At 39.0% G+C, this 15523-nt stretch overlaps 1 protein-coding gene across 1 annotated transcript in view; it reads left to right on the top strand.

Moving 5' to 3' along the window:
- The first annotated feature begins 6 nt into the window (after positions 1–6).
- Positions 7–15523, top strand: part of RFX7 (regulatory factor X7) — a 150673-nt gene continuing 135156 nt past the window's right edge. The window contains exons 1-2 of the mRNA XM_027123092.1: positions 7–468; positions 643–805. Coding sequence (XP_026978893.1) covers positions 645–805 — 161 coding nt within the window. The 5' untranslated portion in view covers positions 7–468; positions 643–644. The remainder of the gene's footprint in view (positions 469–642; positions 806–15523) is intronic.

Below are 15523 nucleotides of genomic sequence, written 5' to 3'. Positions count from 1 at the left end.
CCCCCCCCCCCCCGCGGCCGAGCGGTAGGTGTTTTGCCGTCTGCGCCGGGCCGCAGTGCGGCTGCGCGCACTGGGCTGCCTCCGGGGCTGGCAGGGCAGCGGTGGCCGCGGCGGCGGCGGCGGCGTGGGGAGTGGCGTGGAGCCGAGCCTGGGGCTGCAGCAGCGCGGGGCTGCCGGAGTAGAAAGCCCCGGGGGCAAGAAAGGAAGGCCAGGCCGCCAGGTCCCTGAGCAACCGTTCTCCTTGGATTTGGGGGAGCCCTGCCCCCCCACCTCGTGTTCAGACGCCCCCTCCTCACCCCCCCCAAGCCCCGGCCGCTGACGGGAGGAGGCGGCGGCGGCGGCGGCGGGGGGCTGAGGGGCGCCGCCATGCCTCTCCCGCGGTGAAGCGCCCCGGCCGTAAGGAGCCGCTCGGTCTCCCCGGTGATGTCCCCCAGGCGGCAGGCGAAAGCGACTCACTCGAGCCCTGGGGTAAAGGCCTAGCTTATCCAGCTTCCTTCCTCCTCCTCGTCCTCCTCCTCCTCTTCCCCTCCCCCCTCCTCCTCTCCCCCGACGTCCTCCCCTCCCCGTCTCTTCCCTCACCCTTCCCCGCGCCCCCATCTTCCCTCCCTCCCCCCCCCCGTCCCTCCCCCCCCCCTCCAGCAGCGATGGCAGAGGAACAACAACAGCCGCCACCACAGCAGCCTGATGCCCATCAGCAGCCTCCCCCCAGCGCCCCCAACTCGGGGGTGGCTCTGCCAGCCCTTGTGCCCGGGCTGCCAGGGACAGAGGCCAGCGCGCTGCAACACAGGATCAAGAACTCCATCTGGTAAGAGGATCCTCCATCGCTGGGGTAAAAAAGCCCAGGCACATTTCTGCTGCAAAGCGGGTGGGGGGCGGCGGGCAAGGGAGCCGAGGAGGAGGCTGATGCATTCATTGAATGGGGGTCTCCACAAAGTCGGGTGCATATTCATAGGACCTCTGGAGGTGTGGGGACTTTGCATCAGCTCCTGGGCTCCGGAGCCAAAAAATGCTTTTGCCCCCTCCTCAATTTCGAGTGCAGATAAACAAGTCATTTATGTTTTTCACTTATGTGTAAGAGGAATACGGGTCGAAATTAAGTCATGGTGCATGATGGTAGCATGAATTTGGGACTGAGGAATGTAAAATGTGTTTACTCCTTTTTGCAGTCATACTGGGAGGAAGAAGTGTATTGTGAATTTTCACCAAACAGACACTGTGCGTAAGAATATTAATATGCAGCACAAAACCTAATGTGTCTCTTCCTTTCAGTTGGTTTAGCTGCTGTTTCTGGATGTTTTTGCCTTCTTTATTCTGAGATTAAAATTCTCTTCCAGGGATCTTAATCTTTGCATTGATTGTGAAGAAAGGCTTTCTTTAGTATGAGATATTTTAAGGTGGTAGTTTACACAGCAAAGTGATTTTCTAATTTAAAAGGATGTGTTTAATTTAAAATAAATGTGTTGCCATTCCGTGTGTCTTTTTTTAGAAACCATGGATGAAATATCCTTTGCTATTCCTATACTTTCTTGTATGAGAATTTCCAATATTTCAACATTAGATTAAACTCTGAAAGACTGGTAGCAGTCTTTTAATAATTAAATACACTGACTTAAGTCTGTCCTCTGTTAGAGCCATTGCAAATATTCTTTGAACGTGAACTTGCATTATTTTTGTAGGGTTCTTCATTAACTGACATGTTTTAAAAAGTGTAGTGCTATTTTAAAAATGGAAAGCATTATTTGGAGTTTAGTCTAAGAGACTGCTTTTAATAGAAGTTTAAAAATAGAATTAAATGTGGTGTTTAAAAAAGCTCTGATTTTAAAAATGAGATCTTGCATGTTCATCATTGAATATGATTACTGAAATATCAAAACTCCTTTTTTTATATTGCAACTTAAAAAGTGTAAAACAACTGGCCTTGCAGTACAATATTTACACATTTAAAAACAGTGACAATTTTTGAATAGAAAATTAAAGTTTGTTATATAGTAATTTCATTATTTTCTTGGCATACATCCATATTGTCATGATGATAATATGAAGTAGGTCAGTGCAGGCTTTAATAGTTTCATACTACACAGTAGTTGGCAGCTGAGTATCTTGCTTTCAGTTTTAATTTTAAAATGAAGTTTAAATATTTTAAAGGAGAATTTTTTAGGGTTAACAATAGTCCTGCTGTGACAGTTTGAATAGGTCAGATAAATAGGATTGCCTTGTGTGTGTGCGTGTGAGAGAGAGAGAGAAGGCTTTATTCTTCGATGGATGCCCTACGCCCTTTTAAAGCTGTAATTTAAAGGAAGAGATGCTTAATCTCCTTACCATCAAGGTTTCCAGAAACCAGGTTTTTTTTTCCCCCCTATTAACTTGATGTAACTAGTGTCTCTGAAATCTGAATTGAGCACTTTGGTTTTTACATTCAGGTAAGGGACATCCAGGTTAAAGGACTAAAATCTTTTAAGAAAGGCAAATTTGAAAGTTGAATTAGTAAGTATATGTTTTAATTTATTACGAGAACAGTAGGGGAAAGGAACATTCACCTTATATTTTTAAAATATGAATAAGTTGTATAGGGAGTGGACTGAAGTGTTTGAATGATAATGATAGTGGAGTGGTGCTCTTTTTGGTAAATCATGTGATTTAATTATTCTTTAATTGATAATTTATATTTACACATCCATTACAACTTAACCGCGCTGATTTTAATGTAAGAAAAACTTCTGAAGTACAGTGTGCTTCAGTTTTTGGTACTTGTTCTGAAAAGGAAAACTGACAACAAACACCTTAATCCCCAAATGTACAATTTTATAGCTTCATAAAATTGTACTGGCACACTTAGTAGCATTTAATTTTAAGCTTTAGAAATCCTATTTGCAAAAATTATTTCTTTATATTTAAAACTTTAGAATAAACAACGTTTGTGGATCATAAACAACGTTAGTGGCTCTATGTAATATATAGACTCATAGCCGCTGCTCCGCAAGACTGGATTTATGTTATTCATCAAGTGACTATATAAAATAAAGACATTAGAAAGTGAAATCTCCTTCACCACAATCTCTTCCTACGAAATAGTGTGTGTATGTGTATAAAATTAAAATGACTTTTAATAGGTAAGAGTACAGTTCTTTAGGTATCTCTTTTCATTTTTTTGAAGCAACAATATCTTTTTACCAATTATTTTATCACTTGATAATGTTCTGAAAGATTATCAGTTTTGTAGTACATTGTATCAACCTTTGGTATCATTACTAATGAGAATTTAAAATTGCATTAAACAAATGTGGCATTTAATAATTATCAAAAGGGTTTTGCATTTAGGTTGATCATAGTTTCTAAATAATTGGACTTGCAGGTCACAAACAAGTCTGAACTTGTCCTCCTATTTTACACATATACAGTATGTGATGTAGGCCTTTAGCTGGATAATGAATTATTTATTATGTCAGTTCATAATTAATCTATTCTGTTTAGTAAACTAAAATACTGTTAGATAAAAGTATAACCATGGTTATTTCAAGCATTAAAAATGAGTCTTTGGAAAAAATATTAAGTATTCAGAGTTGAAATCATGGTACTTAATGATTAACATCAGAAACCAGATTTCTTAAGAATTGGAAATATAATGTATTTTTAAGATAGTTCTACAAAATAAAGTTACTAACTTGATAACTTGATAGTCTTGTAGTATTTGTGTAATATATTTACGGGTATCTTCAGCTTAAGTCCAATGTAACGAGCCTGTACCTTTCTTGGTCTTCCTTATTCCCACTCCATAGACAGAGGTCCAGATCACTTACACAACTCACTTGAAAGGAGATTTATTTGCAGAGGTGTGTTTTAATACTGAATATGCTATAACATAGTATTTATATTTTGTAAGTAATAGAAACTAATAGAATTCTGATATAAACTTTTCATTAAAAAAGGAAAGCTAGTAACTCATGCATTTTTTCTAAATAAAAACTCATACTGGCAACCTAAAACAAAGCCACAATCTAACCTCACTGCAAACTTCTTTAACTTACATTGCACCCCTCTTTGGTTACCTGAAAAAAGAATACGGAAGCAAGTTTTTCCTTCCTCTTATCTCCCAGGGTCTTCCCAGTTTTAAAAAAAAAGAATGTTTGTATTTAATTTAGACCAAAAGAATTTAAGTGCTTTTCTTTTCCTTTTTAAAGCAGTTTTTCCTGAAACTCTGATAGAATAAAATTACTGTGGAAAAATTGCATTTGAAATCACTCTGCCTGTTTGTGATTAGTTATGTTTAAGAATAATCATACCTGCATGTTTGGGGGTGATTAGCATATTTGGAATTAGACTGTTACGTAGACGACAAACATTTACCTATAAATTCAAAAGAAATCATGATGTTTCATTGTAGAAAATGTTCTAATACTGTATTTACTCAACAAACAAATTCAGGGATTCTTAAAAGAATTCATTATTATCAGTTATTATTTTTATTTATGTAACTATTTGCAAGTAAGACCTTAAAAACCATTTTTTTAAAACAGTTCTATATGATGTGTCATTATTCTACACACTTTATGGAAAGAGATAAATTGAGTGACAGGGAAGCTATAGGATTCCTCTGATTCATTGTCAGATCCTGGGAGCAGTGCTCTGGCTATAGTTCCTTGTCTTTATTTAATCCTGTAAGTCATACAGAGGTCTGAATCTGGTACATTTTAGATTTAGAATTTAAACCCAAATTGAGCAATTTTGTTTTACTCTCTTATTTCTTAGTTGCAGTGAGCAAAGTACGGCGATCCATACGTTTTTCTTATTAGCGCCATATTTGTTCTGATTTCTGTCCCCTGTCATAGAACTCAGTAGTTCAGTTTTGTTCTTGGCTCTGGGACAGGCAATTTTTAGCTCTAAGGAATAGTTATTGTTTCTTCAACTTCAGTGGGAAACATTTGCTATAAAGCTCATGACTTTAGAGTTTACTTTAACCATAAGCCCAAGATTTTCATTTTGCTTTAAAATTAGAGACTGACTAGTACATCAGCTGGCTTTTAAACATTTTGATTAGTTGTTTGACATGTCACCTACCGAGTTCAACCTATCTTCCATACCAAGCACACCGAAGACTTAGGGTCCTTTTAGCTTGTCTGTATTGAGGCCAGCTGTGATGGTGCATCCTAGCACTAAGTGTTTCTGATTCCAGAAAGAAGGCAATTCCTTGTTCTCCTCTATGATCAGAAACTGATGAAATTGTCTTCCCTATTGCTCAGATAGGCAAGTTAGGCAGTTTCAAACCCCTCAACTTTATGGCCTCGTTTAACTTAGGTACTGATCATGCGTGTGTATAAATTATTGACCAGTTTGCTCTCCCCATTGGGAGGTGTCTTGAATGATGTAATGTGCAGAACTGATTTGGTTTCTGTGTCACTATTAGTTTTTGGTATTATTGGGGGAAATGAACTTCACAGTGGTAGGAAAGGCAGAAATGTCTTATTTGTTATGAAAGACGCTTTAAATAAAAACTTACATCAAATCACTTTTTATATTAGAAAAATGTTACACACTAAAACTGTACAAATGAAAATGAGCATTGTTGTTCACTCAGATTTCAACACTTTAAGCAAGAACAGTGTTTAAGTACTCACCTGAGTACCTGCTGTATACAAAGTACTATTCTAGAGACTGGCATTTGAGGAATGCCCATTCACATGTAATATTAACCTAAGCAAAAATGTGCAATAAAACGTCTCTTTCATTCAGTTAGAGGACCAGGGAATGCGGTGACAAGTGCCAGAGCATGGGAAAAGTAGACCCCTTCGTTTCCTTGTCTGCAAAATGAAAGGTTTATGCTAGATGACCCTGCAAGTTCCTTTAGCTTAAATTTCTATGGCTCTTTTACTAAATTAATATTGACAGCAATAATAAAGCAGACCATAAGTACAGTGAAAGACTAACATTTAATTAATCAACAATCAGCAGAACATTTTCAATGGACGGATTGTTAGGTTTTGTCAGTGTTTTCTTGGGTGCTAGCCCAGGAGAACTACCTGAAGGTGTAATTCACTTATTGTTACCTCGTGCAAGAGTTCTGTTACATGAGATTCAGTCTGCAAATATTTATTGAGCATGTATTACATTTAATGTATTCTAAGAGCTGTTGTTGATTATGCAAAAATATGTGAGACTATGTAGTGCTTCCCTGGTGTTGGGGAGTTTACTAGTTGCTAGTTGAGAGATTGCACTAGGGGGGTTATTTGTGTGATTGTTTTGTTTATGAAGAGGTGCTCAATACTTAAGAGCATGTCACATAGGAACTTTTCTCCTGTAGTAATAATATAATATTTTAAGGCAGTAGAGAGTGTTATATTGTAAATTTGGTTATGTAAATAAGAAAGGTGTGTATTCTTTTCAGAAAATTGAGTGTTGAGTTGAGCTTCACCACTTTATTCATCAAGGGTAGACATTTTTTTTTTTTTTTGTGGTACGCGGGCCTTTCACTATTGTGGCCTCTCCCGCTGCGGAGCACAGGCTCCGGATGCGCAGGCTCAGCGGCCGTGGATCACGGGCCCAGTCGCTCCGCGGCATGTGGGATCTTCCTGGACCGGGGCACGAACCCGTGTCCCCTGCATCGGCAGGCGGATTCTCAACCACTGCCCACCAGGGAAGCCCCCTGCATTTGGTCTTTTTAGTTGCTTTCTTTTCTGCTTCCTTGAGGTTCTAAAAGTTCAGGTTAAAGAAGAGTAACATGGGCCAATAAGAGGAAGACTCTTTCTGCCCTGGGCAGGATAATAAGGAACAATAAGCTCTGAAACCTTAATGCACTTGATTGCTGACTATGAGATTAAGGTAGTTAACGCTTAACCTTAACCCACATGAATAAAAACTTTAAAACATGATTTAATTTTTCTTTCTTGAGACGTTTACTTTTTTCTGTGTCATGGACTGTGTACTTCCTATTCATAAGAGGAAATAGAAAACAATGAGGTTTGGTTAATTATGCACAATACCTCTATCAGGCATCTATTACAGGAGCTCCTATATATATTACAAGAATGTGTGGGAGGTGAGGTTTTGTATCTCAGAACAAACTGAAAACATACAAGTGTATTCCTTGCTATTTGTACCCTATTTGGTTTCTTAATTTGAAGAGTGAGAGGTCGGAGTGACAGGTTCCGAATCTGTTCTGTTTTGGAATTTGGGGAAGCAAGAGTACATATGGTGGGAAATACCATATCCTCCAAATAGCTTTATCTTAAAAAAAAAAAAAAAAAAAATTCCTGAACCTGTTTGTGGTGGTCTGGGTTTGGATAGGAAGGGTTCAGATAGCAAAGGATACCTTTACACTCATTTCAACACAGGATTCAAATGGACTTGAACTTGCATGCCACAAGTCTGATTAATGAGTGATGCCTACCAAGGGCATGGGAATAGGAAGTGATGGTACATATGCCCTATATTTACCTCCCCTTTTCTTTCTGAAATCCGTGATGTTTAGAATTTGAGCTGTGTTATAGGTAAAGCATCAGAACTATTGGTTGTCTTGGAGGATGATTCCCTAGAGCTTTGGGGTTGCCATCTGTGATTCCTAATTTTAAGATACAAACCAAGCATATAGAGCACTTGGGTTTGTGTTTTTCATTCTTTTCTTGTGTTTTTATTTTTCTGTGGCTTTCCTATTTTGATGATCCTTTGCTGCTAAGTAGCTTCAAGATGGGAATGGGATTACTGTATTAATTGGCTACTTCAGTTTGTATTATCCATAACCCTTTTTCTTTGCTTTCATTATCTTGTTTCTCTGCTTATGCCTGTGCTGGTCTTTTTACCTGCTACCTTAAAAACCCTTCTCTTTTTTCTGTTGATGTAAGTGTCTAACTTTAAGATCCAACTCATGTGCTACTGCTTCCATGAAACTTCTCCCAACTCCTAAGGAACAATGATCTAAAGTGTATAAATTAGTTTTTTTCAGTAATTTAGACTGGCCTTACCTGAGATGAATCCATTTTAGTGAATTTTTACTGAATTTAAATGAAACATTCTCATTTTCCAATATGTAAGGTTTGTAGGAATTCAGAGACCGAATATACCTGAAACAAAGCAATCACTGCATAATAAGTAGTTTACAATATGACAGTAAAATATTATTTGTATATGGGAGAGCCAAGAATTTGCCATTGTTTTTGCAGTATACATGAAATTTTTAAAATGTAATTGGATAAGAGGGTCACTTCAGTGATATCTTGCTTGGAGCAAAGTTGGTGCTTCTGTGAGGTTGGGAAATGTATTTGAACAAGATGCTTCAGTTAATGTAAGTGAATCATTTCCGTAATTTGATTGCATTCATTAGATTTATTAACTGCATTTGTGTATAAGCAATCTATGATCAAAAAATTAACTGTCAAATTACTAAATGCATGATCCCTTTTTCTGCAGTAGAAGATATTAGCAAGCTTTGTTTGGGCAAATTCTGTACATACAAGTTCCAAAGAAGTGAGAAGGTCAACAACTGATCCTGCATTTATGGAATCAAGTGGTCAAAGAAAACTGAATTCAGTGCACATTTATTTTAATGTCTACTGCATACAGGCATAGAAAGATTAAAAAGCAATATGACACTAGCTCTACCTTACATTCACCCTCTGTGTGTAGTTGTATGCAACATAATTGAATTTAACAAAAGTAAGATTTGTTACATGCAGTGATGGTGTAATCAATGGTATAACCAAATAACGAATTAGATGAGAGAAAGATTCAGTGAGGACAAAATAGTTTTATTGGCAAAATTCAGGATCATGGCCTTAGCAAAAAATCAAGGGATGGGCTATTGATCCAGATACATTTAACAGTTTGCTTACTGGGAGGTCTTTATTCCCACTATCAGGAATTAGATTCAGAGTTGTGGATGACAGTAAGCCTTGCCAGTAATGAGACTAATTAGAGGAAAATAGCTTAGGACAAAGTTTGCTTGACTGAGGAGTGGGGTTTTCACCAATCACAATCCTCTCATCTAAATTTTAATGCACAGAGGTGGAAGCAATAATATAAAGTAGTAATAGAGAAGAAAAGGACGAGGGTGGGTGGAGCTGGGGCAGGGGACCAGAACTGCTCCAATAGCAGTCTTGGCAGGGGACTGTGTACCCTGAATTGACTCAGTGAGTGATGCCACTTCATGAAGAGGATTAGAATATTTAATGTGGGGGTCCCTCATGTATCTCATTCAGCCCATATCTTGGCTCCTATATCTTGGCATCTATATCTATGCACTTTTCTATTATTGGAGGCAGTTTGCTTTCCCCGTTGGATTCATCTGTGTCCATATATTTAGGGAATTTGTTTTAACACATACCCCTTTTCTGTCAGCATCATCAAACTGTTCTTTTCCATAGGCTGCTTTTCCTGTGGCTTTATACATGCTTAGGGCTTCCTTAAATCAGCAGCAAACAACCTTGGAGGTTTTGCAGTAAAACAAACAGTTGATCCCTCAAAGACCTAAAGAGCTCATTCATAGTCATAAGAAAAACGTCATTAGGTAAGTGAATGAAGAATGTAGATACTCATTTTATAGGAAGAATAGCATAAACTATTAACAAATATGCAAAAATCTTTACTCTCGATGATAACAATTATAACAGAAAAGTACTATTTTTCTGACCACTAAGAAAAGGTTTAAGAAATATAGTAATTATTGCTAACTAATCTTACCCCTGGTAGTTTTACTATTTTCCTTATCTCTTTCCCTCCCTCCAGTCCCTCACATATTATCCTGTTGTATGGTATGTAAGCCCACTCATATTTTTGGTAGAATAAGTTTGAACATATATTTTAAAAGTGTTAACTGTGTCTGCACTTAGGTGTTGGAACAACGTATGGTTTTTCCCTCTGCTTTGTTATATTCTCCAATTTTTTTTAAATGAGCAAGTATTAATTTTAGTTTGGAAAAATATCCAAACAAGTAAAATAATGCTCGTTGTCTATCCTGCTGCTCTTCCCTTTAGGCTGCTGTCTGTCCTTCAGATCTTTTCTCTCTCTTACCCATTTTAACTCTTGCAGTCTGGCTTCCTGCTCTTCTTGCCAACTTAGTGGCCTTTTCTGAGACTCTGTTTTCCATTTTGTAACTTTTCTTCTGATTAGTAGGATTCCTTCGCACTTTGGAAATTCTCATTCATTCCTTTTTGAGAGTCACCTTTGTATCAGCTGCTCTGCCAGGCATTGGGGATTCCATGGGCAAGGATGTAGGATCTCTGTTTTCGGGACCTTACCTCTGATTAATGTTTTATCTGTTCTGCTGCTTTCCTCTAGATGCTCTTTAATTGTGCATATCCAAATACTTACTTCTCAGCCATCCATTCTTTTTCTCTTTTTATATCTTTGCTAAAGTCACGAAATAGATAGGCTCACCAGACAACTCTAACCACATCTACTCATTCATTCGCCAGAGTACAGGTTGCCACCATTGTCACGTTAAACTTGGCATTTTCACACTAAACCTTCTTCTGTGCCATGATGCCTTGCCACCTCAATTTGCTTTCCTTTCCAGTTATTCTAGTTCTTTTGGTAGTAGATACCCGTGTTCCTTCATTCTATAAGGCTAGCAGCATTGGCTTCATATTTGATTTTTCTCTCTCATCCCTTGCCCAATATTTTAACGTGTTGCCAAGTTCGCCTTGTCACTTAAGTTTCTCCCTATCTTCCTATTTCTACTGCCAGGACCATAGCTAAGTGCTTTACTATCTCATTCCTGGATTATTACAGCAGCAAAATGGCTGTTCTCTGCCCCTGGCCTTTCCCCCTGTTCAGTGATGCTGTATACTGCTGCTAAAATCAGTCTCTAAAACATCCTTTTTTATGTATCTAAAGCCTACAGTAATTTCTTCTTGCCCCCCTTACCGTGATTGAATATTTGTCAGGTTTCAAAGGCCTTTGTAACCTAGTCCTGTACAGTACATCCAGCCCTACTTCTTGCTGTTCACAAGCATTCAGCTCCACTTCAGTGCAGCAGGCACTCCACTGTCTGTCTTATATTTTGTGGTCCTGCTTTCACTCCTGCTTTGTATCTTTTCTAGAATCTCCACTCCCCTGTCTCCAAATCCTGCTTAATCACATTTTAACTATTTTGAAGTCATAGCACAAGTTATTGTACTATAAAACATTCTTTAGCTACCCTAGTCCATATTTGTTTTTTCTTGGCCTCATGTTGTATATTGAGGTCTGTACAATTAAGCACTTAATCACTCTTAATTTTTTTCCTGTGCTGTTTCAATAAACAACAAGTTCTTTGAAGCTGGGGGCAACATCTTTTGCATCTTTTTATTTCTCATGTAGCAGTAGGTACTACTGAATACCATTTTTGTTTACTATATTCTTAGAGGTATTTTTTTCTACATATTAATGTTTCTGTATTTTATATATTTAATGAGATAATTTCCTCCCCAAACAAGTTATTAAACTCATGCTGCATTTTACATAATAGAGGCCTTATAGCAGTTGTTTTTTTAAAAATTATATGGGCGAAACTGAAGTAATCATGTTTCGAGTTTCAGTTTCACTAGTCAAATGTCTTTCACCGTATTTAGATTAAAAAATTATGTATATCCCAAGTGAGAGCCGTTGTGTCCCTCATTTAAAAAATACTGAGCAGATGACTACTACATAGTTCTGTAACCTTTCATGAGTGAGTATACAGTACTAGAGTTGACCCTTGAACAACGTGGGTTTGAACTGGGAGGGTCCACATTTATGTGGAATTTTTTCAGTAGGTATGTGCTGTGGTACTACACCATCCGTGGTTGGTTGAAACCGCAGATGCGGAACCACAGATACTTAGGGTGACTGTAAAATTATACTCAGAATTTTGACTGCACAGGGGTGGGCAGCCTGTCCTCCACATTGTTCAGAGGTCAATTGTATTTAGTTAGGGTTTTCTGGACTGATCAGCTGTGTCCCAGCTTAGTTCCCAAGTGATAAACTTGGAATTTTGAAGACTCTCTTAACGTTGAGCTGGAGATAGCTTCTTTTATGTTTGGTCCTGGTGGAAGGTTTGACCTACTTATTTTGGGAGCCAAGATCCAAGGCTAAGGTAACTTGTTGAGTCATGACTGAAGCCTGAAGACAGCAAAGGAAACCTGTGAGTGAGGGCAAGTAACTGAGGGAGGTGGATTTATCTGGGAAGTAAGGAGGGAATGACTAAAATATGAAAATAATTCTGAGGGCCTGAAGTATTTCAGATTCATAAAACAGGCTAGTCTGCTGGACCTGTTTATCTGACATGGAGCCTTTTAAATTTGTTTATTTGGCCTGCTAGATATTCTTTCAGAGAAATACAGCAACTAGTTTATCTTTAAAAGACTTTTTAAGCTTTAAAATTGTATTTATACGATGCCACTTGGTTTGTTAGAACAGTGGTTGTCAAATGGTGGTCATACTAGCATCACCTGGGAACTTGTCAGAGCTGTAAATTTGGGGACTCTACCTCAGATGTACTGTAACAGAAACTGGGGGTGTGACCCGCAGTCTTTGTTTTAGTAGCCTTTCAAGTGGTTCTGATAGATACTGAGGTTAGAGAACCACTGGCTTAAAGGAGATATCTTCTAATAAAATATTAAGCCCAAGTCTTCTCTGTGGAAGAGCTTTAGTATTCTCAATTCTTGAGTACCCCAGGTAGAGTTAGTAACTCCTTTATTTTAATTTTCATAGTACTTGAATATAATTCTGCTATAGCATCATTTACACTGTGCTGTAAAAGATTTCCACTAAGTTGAAATCTTTAGTTTCAGTAATTGTACGTTAAGTGAACTGATGAATAAAAATAAAACAGTGCATAGTCATCATTGCACTCATCCCTGGTCAACAGTTTAAAGACAGGCAGTCAGGCACACGATACCAGTGACCACATGTGCAAGAAAGTATGGGATGTATAACCCAGGAGTCAGCAAGGTTTTTCTTCCAAGGGCCAGATAGTAAATATTTTTGGCTTTGTAGGACATAGAGTCTCTGTTGCAACTACTTTACTCTGCCGTTGTATTAGGAAATTAGCCGTCAATAACATATTAGTGAATGGGGATGGCCAAATCTGTTCCACTGCTGGCAGGATTTGGCCCTTGGGCAGTATTTTGTGGACCCCTGTATACCCCTGCTACCTGGGAGAAGTATGCAAAGAATACAGATAACTGTTCTCAGTCTTCACTATCTTACATTGACAAAGAATGGATGCTAGTCACCTGCTTGATATTAATTGTCTTGTAATTCTCCCTTGGGTAAAACCAGGATTATATGCAACGCATATTAGAATACAAATGAGAGTTATATTTCAGCAGTAGTCGTAACTCAGCTCCCAGTGATGATAATAAAGTATACTGACTTTTGATTTCTGGTCCAACATATAAAGAGCTTGAAAGTCTTCACTCCTGTTGTCGCAACAAGAATAAAAGGAGGAGAAAAATAACCATTTTGAAATACAGCCAGAGCGCTTTGTTCTCTTTAAGAAGGCCTGCCTCAAGGGAAACTTCTACCACGGCCTAACCAACTGGGGCTTTACCAAAGCCTAATTGACCGGAGGGAAAGAAAATACCCAACTCCAGTCCCCTCTAGTCTTCTATGTGGGAGAAGGGAAATGCCCAACTCAGGCTCACTGAAAGACCTGAGACCAGGGGCTTCCCTGGTGGTGCAGTGGTCGAGAGTCCGCCTGCCGATGCAGGGGACACGGGTTCGTGCCCCGGTCTGGGAAGATCCCACATGCCGCGGAGCGACTGGGCCCGTGAGCCATGGCCGCTGAGCCTGCACGTCTGGAGCCTGTGCTCCGCAACGGGAGAGGCCACAGCAGTGAGAGGCCCGCGTACCGCAAAAAAAAAGAAAAAAGACCTGAGACCTAATCATAGGACAGTAGAATGCTCCTCACCCCCCACCCCCAATTTTACCACGTCAGTAGGGCTTCTGTATAATAATGGGATTACAGCTAAAACAACTATAAACCTCAGACCTTGCTTAATAAGTACCTTATTATAGGTACTCTCAAAGACAACACGGGAGACAAAAACAAGGAAGTTAGAGAAAATTTTAGTTTCAGGCACCACAGCAATGGCAAACAATTAACGCAGCCCAGCTCCTAGACAGATGAACATAACACCTTGCAGTAAGGAGCTATCTATCTCAGTTCCTTTTACCCAACATCATGTCTGTCTTTCAGCAAAAAATTACAAGGCATGCTAAAAGGAAAAAAGCACAATCTGAAGAGGTAAACCAAGCATCAGAACCAGACTCAGATATGACACAGATTTGGGAATTATCAGACTGAATTTAAAATCACTAGATTAATATGCTAAGGGCTCTAATGGAAAAAGTGGACAACATGCAAGAACAGATGGGTAATGTAAGCAGAGAGTTGGAAACTCTAAGAAAGAACCAAAAGGAAATGCTAATAATCAAAAATACTATAACAGAAATGGAGAATGTCTTTGATGGGTCCATCAGTAGACTGGACATGACTCAGGAAAGAATCAGTATGAAGTATGAAGATATCTCAATAGAAACTTCCAGAACTAAAATACAGGGAGGAAGAAAGAATGAAAAAGGTGGAACAGAATATCCAAGACTGTGAGACGATTACAGAAAATGTAACATGCATAATTGGAGTACCAGAAGAAGAAAGAAAGAGAGGAACAGAAAAAATATTTGAAGTTTAATGGCAGAATTTTCCCCAATTAATAACAGATAGCATACCACAGATCTAGGAAGCTCAGAGGATACCAAGCAGGATAAATAAAAAGTATCTACACCTAGGCATATTGTGTTCAAACTGCAGAAGATTAAAGGCAAAGAGGAAATCTTGAAAGAACTCAGAGGGAAATAAGCACCTTACCTACAGAGGAACAAGGGTAAGAATTACAATAAGACTTCTCTTCAGAAACCAAGTAAGCAAGCAAGCAACCAAGAGAGTAGAGTAAAATATTTAGCATTGAAAGAAGGAAACCACCAACCAGTGAAATTATCCTTCAAAAGTGAAGGAGAGTGCTTCCCTGGTGGCAAAGTGGTTAAGAATCTGCCAGCCAATGCAGGGGACACAGGTTCGAGCCCTGGTACGGGAAGATCCCACATGCTGCGGAGCAACTAAGCTCATGCGCCACAACTACTGAGCCTGTGCCCTAGAGCCTGTGTGTCACAACTACTGAGCCTGTGTGCCACAACTACTGAAGCCCACCGCTTAGAGCCTGTGCTCCGTAACAAGAAAAGCCACCGCAATGAGAAGCCCACACACCACAACGAAGAGTAGCCCCTGCTCGCCACCATTAGAGAAAGCCTGTGCACAGCAACGAAGACCCAACGCAGCCAAAAATAAATTAATTAAAAAAATAATAATAAACATATTTAAAAAAAAGTGAAGGAGAAATAAAGACTTTCTCAGACCAACAAAAATTGAGAGAATTCGTTATCAGTAGACCTGCTTTGAAAGAAATGTTAAAAGAAGTTCTTCAAAGAGAAGGAAACTGGTATAGAACAGACACTCAGGTCTGCATAAAGATAGAAAGAGTGAGAAGGAATAAATGAAGATCAAATAAAATCTTAT

The sequence above is a fragment of the Aethalodelphis obliquidens genome, unplaced genomic scaffold, assembly GCF_003676395.1.
Source record: "Aethalodelphis obliquidens isolate GAN/ISIS:26980383/991018 unplaced genomic scaffold, ASM367639v1 scaffold26, whole genome shotgun sequence".
NCBI lineage: Eukaryota > Metazoa > Chordata > Mammalia > Artiodactyla > Delphinidae > Aethalodelphis > Aethalodelphis obliquidens.
This window is presented reverse-complemented; position numbering and strand designations above follow the sequence as displayed.